Below are 10,993 nucleotides of genomic sequence, written 5' to 3' on the forward strand. Positions count from 1 at the left end.
TTAACCAAGATATTTATGTAAAGGAATGTTTCAAAAAACGCCCGTTGCCTTTTGAAGAAATATAGCCGCCAACAACGTGTAAGTTGTATCCAAGGACAAAAACCCTCCAAACTCGTCGGAGCTGCACCCAATTGAAAAATATTGGGCAATCATTAAGCGGAACCTCAAGAAAACTCAGAAAATAGTTGTAAATGAGAAACAGTTCAAAGCAAATTGACGTTCACCATTAAATAAGGTTGATACAACAGCGGTACAACATTTGATGGATGCTGTGAAACGTAAAGCCCGGCAGTTGGCATTTGGAACGTCGGAAGCCTAATACAATAATATTCCTGAACTTCAAACAGAAATAAAGTTTGATCATTTATATATTAATATTATCAGTGTGCACTTAATTATATTTGACCAATTTTTTACCGTTCCACCCTTTATTATCAAACACCCCAGATGAATATTCTCTATGGGAGGAAATGCCACTTACTGGAAAAAATCACACCATTTGAAGTTGAATGCCCAAGTCCTTCACCGGATTTTCGGGACGTTTCCTGAAAAATCACCCAAATCACAGACAAATGGCTTAAAATGTCCGGACTATGGCCTTAAGAAAATTGTCAGTTGTGTGCTCGAGAAAATGCCATTCGATGAAAAAAGTTTAAAGAGAGAATGACCCCAGGAATAATGTCCTTCAAAAATGCAAAACGATCTGTCAAACTGCGCCATGGATTTCTTTCATTCGCACCCGAATTTTCGAGCAAATAAGCACGATTCAACCATATTTTTTTTCAACTTTTAAAATTGATTTGCATGTATGTAAACATATCTCGCTATAATACAAGGTAAAAAATTACAAATTCGAGTGAGAGTTTCCGTTTGGTGTTCCTCATTTTCTGCAGTTCTTATTCGCGTTGGATTTCAATTGGATTTCTGTTTTTTGTTGTTTATTCGTGTCGAAGCTAATCCCGCACCAGCACGCAATCTTTTGGAAATCGATGTTCAGTTGAGCGTTTGGGCATCCACCAGATCAGGAGATGAGGAAGTGGAGCCCCGGATTGTGTGCTCTGATGACTCGGGTGCGGGAAAACTCTTCGCCTACTGGACAGATACGCACTCAATAGGGGGGCTTGCTGATTCTGACTCGAGTCGATCCTTTTTGCTGGTTTGGATGACTACAAAAACTAATATCTAACTTGCTGCACGCTCGACGTGACTTCCGAAGCTCTGGCGTTTGAAATAGATTGAATTTACAAAAGATTCTCGCAAGGACTTCTTGAGGGGCAGTGACTTCTTGAGTATTTGACTTTTTTGATTTGTTAATAAGATCCTAAGGCCTAGCTAATGTGAAGGGGAGTTTGGCAATTGCGGGAATTTAGTGGTAGTTGTCGTATTCGGGCTTGTAAGAGCCATCATCCTCGTAGTGGGATGGGGCCCAGTGAGCTCCGGCACCGGCGCTGGCCAGGGCGTTCAGGTGGAAGGCCTTGGCGTGCTGCACCTCTGGGGTTTCGACTGGGACTCCATTGTGGATGACTGGAATGTGCTGGGGTCCGCGCCAGGCACCGGCTCCGTGCCAAGCGTGGGCGGCAGCTGGGGCAGCGTGCCAAGCTGGGACTGCAACTGGGGCGGAGTGTCCGGCGCGGGCGGCAGCGTGGGCGGCAAAGTGCTGGGCCTTGGCGTGCTGAACTTCGGGGGTGTCAATTGGGCCGGCACCGACCAGACCGCGGGCCTTCTGGTGAGCGGCAAAGTGTTCGGCCTTGGCGGCGGCAACCTCGGGGGTGTCGGCCGGGACGTAGTGCCAGTAGGAGGCAGAAGCGACCGAAGCCAGCAGCAGAACGGATCCTACGATCTGGGGAGGGGAGGGTGGAGAAAGGTTTGTTAGAGATTGATGTGTTCGGAAAATGTTGTGACTGATGCGGTTGAACTGGAAGTGAGCTTTGTGAATTTTTTGTCATCATAGCAGCCGTGGGAAAATTGAAATAATACATATACGTAAAGTCGGCCTAAATGCTCCTAATTTGGGCCCATACATAAATTCAGCAATCGACTAAATTTTCAATCGCGTCCAAAAATATCCATTAGTACTGTTCCAATGCGTTCATCTAGATAACATTGATTAACAGAAGATTTTTAGCGATGGACCCAATCTTAGAGGAAATATAACGCAAACCACTGCTCGATTCATTGTTGCAAAGATTTGCTTTGCACTTCGTTTTGAACTTTAGCGGACGAAACAAAATAAAACTATAACTGCACAACGCAGAGCCCTATGACGGCATGAATATTTTTCACGGATGCCAGTTTTTCATGGTTGCCAAAAAAAACTTGTACCTCCACTTACGTTGTTCGTGTCGTAGAAGCTGATATTTGTGCACTTAAAGTTTCGAAGTGGTTCTGAGCATAAGGATGTCACAGCGATTCACCTTAAGAGCCACCCACATTAGATCTGGATCTGACGCGTTGCGGCAAAGTGACAGCTAAACCTATGGTCTACTGGCTCAGATTTTGACAGTTCATTTGGCTCAAAACATTCTTTCCCTCTGAGTATTTCTACTTTTCACCACTGGATTCAATCAATTATAACAGAATGTTAACTCTAGATAGAGCTGGAATTAGGGCGTAACAGCTTTTGTAAGCAATGACTTCTATCGATGATTTCTAGGAATTCAAGGCACGTCCACGCAGACCAACCTAACCATCCGATAGGGGAAGTCTTTCCCTACCCGATGAGAATGTTGGTTTGCGTGGGCGAGCCTTGAATTTCTAGAAATCATCAAGAGAAGTCATTGTTTACCAAGGCTATTAGGCCCTTATTCCAGCTCTATCTAGAACTGTCAAATTGAAAAGTTTTTAAAAAAGTGCTAGTGAATCTGCAATTTAAAGCAGTCGTAAAATTTGCTGCGCTGAAATTCGGTATTATGGTCAAGTAGTCGCCAATTTTGGATTTATCATGCAACTGGCAATAATTACCGTGTACCCCCTTGGAAACCGAACGACACTTCGTGCATATTGACGGGGATCATTTTTTATTCGTACTTCTAATAATCCTCTTATCATCATAAAAGCGAATTTCTGGCAGCTTTATTTGCTGTTTTGTTTTGAATCTGCGTTCCGTTTCACTTTACTCCATTCCATGTGCTAAATGACATTTGAGCAATTTTAAGTTTGAACGGCGTGCAGATTAGCGGGGTTCAAGCTAAAAAAGTGTTCTAAGCTAAAAATGGTTAGATTACCGGGGGTCCACAGTAGATCTATTGTAGCAAGTGCTGACAAACAGCATTTTGCGCAAAGCCTAATAATCTCTAATAATGACTCTTCGATCGTTTGTTTACATTCGTAATTTTTTGATTACTTTTGCAAAGGGACGTATTTGCTATTGTACACACAAATTCAAACGTCACTTTGTCAAATTAACGCAAATTAACAACGCCATCTTGTTGGGGAAATAATACTCTTGCTGTTAGTGGTGTAAGTTTGAGTGAGAGTTCTAAGAGTATCGACAAATTGACGTTTGAATCTTTGTAAGCAAAATGAAGGGAATAATGAATCAACGTTTGATGCATGGCTTACATTAATACAACATCCGTTCAGAAATTGGAAGATTCGAGGACGCATTGATTGACTACCACGAGAGTACGAAATTGACTCGATTTGACAGCTCGAAAATGGTTCGATTTTGATGTCCGCCTGCGCATCACCCAGCGTATTAGAGCCCAGACGCAATGTGGGTGGAACGTCAGTTTGGACCGAAGGGTCTCAGAATACCGTGGATCCCAGCTTATCTGAACGGCACTTCATTCACATTAACGGGGTTCATTTTTAATTTAAACTTAGTAACCCTATGAGCATTAAATAAGCATGTTTTTGGTAGCCCTGTTTGTTGTTTTGTTATCATTCTGCGTTCCGTTTTGCAATGATCCATTTGCATGAGTCAAAATGGCATTTGAACCAGTTAAACTGGGTTTAGACAGGGCAAGTCAGTTGAATTCAACTGACTTGAACGCGAATTGAACGTGTAAACCATGCAATTCAACTGACTTGATCAACTCACTTGAATTGAAAAAAAAGTTGAACTAGGCTCAACTTTTCAAGCCAATTGAATTCATCTGACTTGATCAATTGACTTGCCCTGTATAAACCCAGTATAGTTTTCCCTACGTGCAGATTAGTGGGGTTAAAATTAAAAAAGTGTTCAAATTAAAAACGAACCGCAGAGACGTTGAATAGAGACACGCATAGAGTGAAGCAAGAAGAACCAAACGAACCGACAAAGAGAAGAGATGACTTAGCCCACGGCTAAAATTCCCTAAAATAAAGAATTATTGGATTCATGATATCCTCATGCTCCGTTATCAAAATCGTTACACAGACTCCCGTGACGGCAGTCCCGTCCACATTTCCTCCTATCTGGGCTCTATCCGCTCATTAGATGAACAGAAGACAAAGAACAGCTGACAGCGGTGTCGTGACCGGACCGAGGTTTCCAGTCTCGGTCACGGCTTCACGAATCAGCGATGCAACTCCCACGGGTGCAGCATTTCAATTGGTTTTTTGCAATTTGCCTGGACCTGCACCATGTATTAATTTTTTGCAACATGACCGAAAGAGACAGTCAATGAAGAGATTCGATCAAAGCGGGTAGGACCTTTCGAAATGTTCATCTAGACTTCACAGCAACGGTTGTTTATATTTGACAGTCTAAACACTGTGACCGGAGGTTTGTGAATTTGATCATTTTGCTATGCATTGCTTCTACCTTCGCTGCTGTGCTGCTGTTCCTTGTATTCTGGAGAAGTTACCAGTCTTCTTGAGATGATGTCTTCGGTAAAAATAGTAGGAGTGAAAAGAATTTGATTTTAATGAAGATTTTACATCGCCTAGAATCTCGGCATTCAATGGAATTGGCTGGGATTCAGCAATCAAAGCTTCCGAGATTTAGCAAGCTGTCAAATATATTACTGAATTGTCAGCTGAGAGTCAAAACATTTGCCGGGATCTCAGCTTGCCTAGCTAGATTGAGTGTATTCGCCATTATCTGGGTAGCCTTCATCAGTGCCATTTTATTTTCAGTGGAAATCGCACCGATGACGACTGCACATTGAAGTTTAAATACATATCGTAGATACAAAATACTAAGTGGAAGTAAATGTAAAATAATCACCTTTGCACTTATTAGTATTTCACTATCATCCAAACTCATAACTTTCCAATAATAGGTCTGTTCCCGTACTTGCTGTTTTGTTTTTGCTGTAGGTTGCTGAAGCTTTCTGTAAGTTGCTGTAAGAAAATAATATGATGCAGCAAGTACGAGAACATGCTTTTGCTTTTTGCTGTACAGAATCTTACAGAAATGCAAGTACAGGAACCGACCTAATGATAGATGAATCCAGCTTTTTACGCTCGCCATAATTTGGCCGAGGGGTGATTCATCTTTGACATTAGACGCATTTTTATGGCTGTAGAAGGCTATGACTTTTTTGCATTGTTTTCAAAAGTGACAGGTGAAAAATGAACCATCCAACATTCCAACCACGTCGGTGTATGTCCCCGGACAGACTAAAGGCCCAAGCGTAATGACAGCGGAAGCGGAACGGCAGCGGCAGCGGAAAAGCCCGATCTGAGTAAGCCTACTTGTCGGAGTGAAAACTAGTTAGAATCAAATCGACTTCGGCTAGGCATCTTGATGCCATTTGTGACAACTGTCAAACTTTCCGTTTCCGTTCCGCTTCCGCCCACATTGCGCTTGGGCCTTAAGGAGAAAGTCCTCCAGGATCAGGACCAGGCCAAGCTGAGCCAGGAATATCAGGGCTACCAGAAGAAGCTCGAACTGCAAAAGGAAAATCCCAAGTCGCAGAAGGATGATTTGGAGAATTTATTCGAAGATTACAACGCTCGAGAGTTGAGACTCAACACGAAGCTGGGGCCACATTGTGCATCTTGAAATGAAAAACATTTTCATACAAGCGTTCGTACAAAAAGTCTTTCGTTTCGAGATGCGTAATGTGGCCCCTGATCGATATGAAGGAAGTGAGCCACCACCACCACCCGTTACACAACAGCACCAGTCCGAACAAACAATTTGAGCTGATTAAGCAAATTTTTGCCTCAACAAGCTTTTATCCAGATAACGTTTAGGTTCAAATCCCAGCCTTGCCAAGGGTCTTCCGCGATGGGAATTTTATCGTTTTCCCCTGTGTTTTTCCTCAGATATTCTTGGTCATTGGTTTGAATTGGGTACATCGATGGGAAATCCACAAGACTTTATAGGGATGTCCATACAAGCCCCAGTTTTGCTGGAGAATGTCAAAGGGGCGTAATTGCTTTTGTAAACAATGGCTTTAGCTGTCGATTTCTCGCAAATAAAAGCCCACCCTTCCAAATTACCAATGCTAGCTTGTACAGGAAACATTTCTCTACCTGCAGGTGTCATTTATTGTTATGAGTGCGCTTTTAACCACGAGAAGTCGACGACTAAAACCATTGTTTACAAATGCAATTACGCCCATTTGAAATGTTGGCACTGAGTTGTCTTAGTGCAAGAGTATATTGCAGATGCATCTCTTTCATCATCCTTATGTTGAACTAGTTTGTCTCAAGAAGCCCCGATGCGATGGGTGGCTTATCTATCAGTTCTTGGCAGGTCAGTAAGGCCTTGCTCACTCTCTAAAATTTGATTCGCGGTAGAAGCATAGAGGTAACTCTAAGACCAGAAGGTCCCGAAGAAACAAGCTCAACTTTTTGGCTCAGCTCTGGTACTATCTTCGGTCCCAAGCTTATGATTCACCCCTCGAAACATAGGAAAATCCACTAACCCCTCATTTTATCGGTCAAACTTTCATAGCGAATCAAAACAAACATAGTGTAGTACTGGAATTTATACTAGAATGGGATACGTTAGTCAATTTGCTTGGGACCTATAGGCTAGTCTAATAGTGAGCCAATTTAAAATCGTTGGTTTCGTATTGATTGTTGGTAGAAGTGACATTAAACAACTTGCTGTTCGACAAGAACCCATGGGCGTACAGATGAGCAACAACAACTACAGGGCCCTGCCTGCAGTAGAACCAACCAGTGGAAACTAACGATTTTGAATTGGTTCACTACTTGACTAGTCTATTGGTCTCAAGCAAATCGGTTAACGTACCCCAGTCCACGTCCAGTAGAATTTCTAGTACTACACTATATTTGTTTTGATTCGCTATGAAAGTTTGACAGATAAAATGAGGGGTTAGTGGATTTTCCTATGTTTCGAGGGGTGAATCGATTAGCTTGGGACCGAAGATAGTACCAGAGCTGAGCCAAAAAGTTGAGCACGTTTCTTCAGGACCTTCTGGTCTTAGAGTTACCTCAATGGTAGAACTGCAGATGCGAAGCATAGCTGGATCACAAACCGTTCCCAAAGTGGATATTTGCTGGTTTTCATCGGTGATATATTGGCCATTGGTTTTCATCAATAGTACATTGCGGAAGTCATTGCGAAACGATAGGTTTTCGTGATGGCTACGTAATTCTGAGTCGAGCAGATGAACTGCTTTGAGGATGTTGTTTCTAGGGTAGGATGGAACTTTCGTCCTTTCGGCTTCTGGTTTTGATTTTGTCAGGGAGCATTTAACAGGCAGCTGGAGATAACTTCGTCCACCATCAATTCTCGATTACTTTTTCAAAGGGACGTATCAGCATTTGTAAACAATGAATTTGATCGATGATTTGACGTAACTGGTAGCTCGGACACGCTTACTTACACCACTAGCATGTAGGTAGTGTTAGCATGCGTGGGCGAGCTACCAGTTATGCCAAATCGACGATCAAATGCATTGTTTACAAAAGCTGATACTTCCCTTTGAAAAAGTTATCGAGAATTAGGTTAGACATTCGTTTCTGCACACGTTTCTTTTGAGCAGATCGAATTTTCTGGAACACGGTTTAGGTTGGATGGCATCGAGTTCCTATTCTATTGCCTACTATGCACACATTCAAATGAGAATGAAGCTTAAGGTTCAATTTACTTTGATTCTTTTTGGAAATTTTCAAAAGCTGTTTTTTCCAACGGATTATTTCAGATTGCAAAAAGCTCGCACTATTCGATTCCTTTTGATATTATACACAAAATGACGCAAACTTTTTGCACTGTTTTTTTAATAATACATCATACAATACGTCATTTTAACTGCTCGAATTAAGTGGATAATTGCCATATGTCAGAAAGGGGTGCTTCAAATTTTATGGCGCTCAAGCGTGAAAAGGTGTATACAACCGAAAATTGCCTTATCCATCTAAAAACCAGCTAATTCAGCATCTATTCAGCAAAAATATGTCCTAAAGTGTACACCGGCTTAACAAAATACTGAGCTGATGTAGCTGTTACAATGTCATGCTATTAAAACCACATTTTAAAACGCCGTAATCAAGACAAGTTTTTGTAAATTAAAGCTATAGATCTGCGTTTATAATAAACCAATGGTTGGCAAACATATTTCAAATATCCAGGTTTAACGTCCTGTTTCGGATATTTTACTTAAATCCTTCATGCGTTCACAAATTATGAGCTTTCAGTTGATCCCATATTTCGTGGGCCAGCGATAGTGATTGATGGCCCTTATAACCGATGTCACATCACGACTCATCTAAATCTCAATTTTAGATTGTCGGAAAATCTCACGTTAGCGAATCAATCTACGAAAATCTTGTTTCAACTATTGCATCTAAATCCATTTACTCACATCGCTCTCCAACTTTTTAAAGGGAAAATTTCACAATCTTCATCAATCAATCTTCTTTCGATCTACCCTGAGACGAATCAGCGTTCGAATGAAAGTCTCCTTAATAATGATAACTAACTAACTTTCGATCTACTAAGCTTGGGTGCATCTCATAACGCAAAGCGAAATGTTTCCTGCATCTTAAGCTGGGTTTAGACAGGGCAAGTCAATTGATCAACACGAATTGAACGTGTAAACGATGCCATTCAACTGACTTGATCAACTCACTTGAATTGAAAAAAGTTGAACCAGGCTCAACTTTTCAAGCCAATTGAATTCAACTGACTTGCCTAGTCTAATCCCAGCTTTAGAGTCAACAAATGATCACAACACAAAATTCTCAGACCTCCATTGGTCCCTTCACGGTAAGAATCAAATACCCATTTATGGGAAAAATTTAATCCATTTTCAATATAAGGAGATCTACTCATTAATAAGTAATTATGTTGAAAAATCAATTTAATTTAATTTACTCAAGTAACTTTAAATTTGGCCTTCAAAGCAAAGTTTTTTTTCAGTTACCGAATGCCGTCCGTCATTCGCGAACTGAAATGCAAGTTGTTGAATGCAAATGAATCGATTTGTACACTTGACTTCTGGTATTACACATTTCGACAGATAAGCGTCATTTAATTGAAATTGCTCTCAATTACCGGACATTCAGTTGAAAGACATTGTATCTAAAGCGAAAGTGGTGAGTCAAATACAAGATTTTCCAATCAAGCTAGATCAAATTGACTGTCGATGCTGATAACGACATCAAAATGCAACATCAAATGAATGTATTTGTTGTGCATTGAAGAGCTCTCATCTAAGGCAGCAAATTAGTCACATATATAAGTAAATTTCACCGCCAATAAACTTATCAACGAATGGCTTATTCGTCGCTCACTTGCGTTATTTGCCATTCTAAAACACTGAAATTAATTTGAAATGCAACCACTTCACTGCTCTTCAAACTCATGAATAAACCAATCAATCACAGTAAGCCGTTGCGGTGTAAAACGACAATGTTTATCATTCCACTCTACTTCACACTGAATCCGGCTTCCTTCGATCTAACCAGATCGCTCATTCACAAAATAATCCAACGGTTCCTCCAGATATTCACGCCGTCACTTCCCGTTCGATACCGATGCCCAAAATCACTTGACTAGTTGTATCACAGAACTTTTCCTAAAACTACTTACGAAAAGTTTCATTTTTGCTAGAATTTGCTGTTGATGTTTTCTTGGTGGTCGAAAGAACACTTTTTGCTTTTCTCACTATTGAGTGCTTTGAAACCTCCTTGGCGTTCGTACCTAGGACTGTTTGCAAACTGTGCCGAAACAATGCCCAGGGACATGGTTTTATACCAAGCCGCATCTATCTTTCCTACCAGCAAAAGAACCTACAACGTCGACCGCCCAATCGCCCAACCGCCCAACCGACCACTCGGACGGAAAACTGTAACACCCATACACGTACACATCCGAATGGCGACGATCGTTGCATCTCTTTCCGACTATCTACCTATCACGAGTTGGCACGCGCGCCCCAGCGCCTTCTCCAATTTAATATACATACTTATTTGAAAAGCAAAAACAGAAACAATCCAAGGAGGCGGCGGGCGAGCAAGTCGCCCCTTCCGCGCCCATCAGCCGCAACGACACCCGCAAAAAAAAAAAGCACAAAGAAAGAACGCTGCTCTCTCAGCTGATCGGCGCCGATTCGCTCAACCGCCGCGCACTTGCCCGAAAAAAAATACAAATATTCTGGTTTCTGGTATCGATTCTTTCAATTATTTTCCGCGATCCGTCCGGCAAAGGGCGGGTAGAGACAGAGAGAGAGCGGGACATTCCTAAAAGTTACACTCGGCATATACGCTTTAATTGCCGATTTTAGCCTTTTCCTCGGTTGAGACAGCGAAAAAGCCTAAAGCGAAAAAGATCTTGGGGTGAAGCAAGCCATGAACCTGACTTGACGCGATCAGTGCTCCGCAGAAGGGGCGGCAAGCCCCAAGGGGGAGGCAGTTTGCTCGTTTGACAGGTGGTAGGTATTTGTTTTTGGCGGCGGGGTTGTCATTATTATTACTAGCTTTTTTTTCTTAACGACACGATCGTATGAAGGTACGAAGCAGCGTGTTGAAGCGTGTAATTGTAGCGACAGCTAGAGAAACCGCGTTCTTGATCCAGTATTTCCATCATTGTCGTCGTCGTCGTCGTTGAATGGATGATGGAATCCGCCCATCTGGGGAGTAGGTT

At 41.9% G+C, this 10,993-nt stretch overlaps 1 protein-coding gene across 1 annotated transcript; it reads right to left on the minus strand.

Annotated features, from left to right (window-relative positions):
• Nucleotides 1–1,318: 1,318 nt before the first annotated feature.
• On the minus strand, nucleotides 1,319–10,076 carry LOC135699995 (cuticle protein 18.7-like). Its single transcript, XM_065220342.1, has 2 exons — nucleotides 9,941–10,076; nucleotides 1,319–1,840 (listed from the first exon to the last, which is right to left on the minus strand). The coding sequence occupies exons 1-2, from the start codon at nucleotides 9,950–9,952 to the stop codon at nucleotides 1,367–1,369; spliced, it is 486 nt and encodes a 161-aa protein (XP_065076414.1). The 5' UTR covers nucleotides 9,953–10,076; the 3' UTR covers nucleotides 1,319–1,366.
• Between the last annotated feature and the right edge of the window lie 917 nt (nucleotides 10,077–10,993).

Source organism: Ochlerotatus camptorhynchus, unplaced genomic scaffold (assembly GCF_037179485.1).
Source record: "Ochlerotatus camptorhynchus isolate MF236.1 unplaced genomic scaffold, CSIRO-AGI_Acam_v1.1 ptg000124l, whole genome shotgun sequence".
Taxonomy (NCBI): domain Eukaryota; kingdom Metazoa; phylum Arthropoda; class Insecta; order Diptera; family Culicidae; genus Ochlerotatus; species Ochlerotatus camptorhynchus.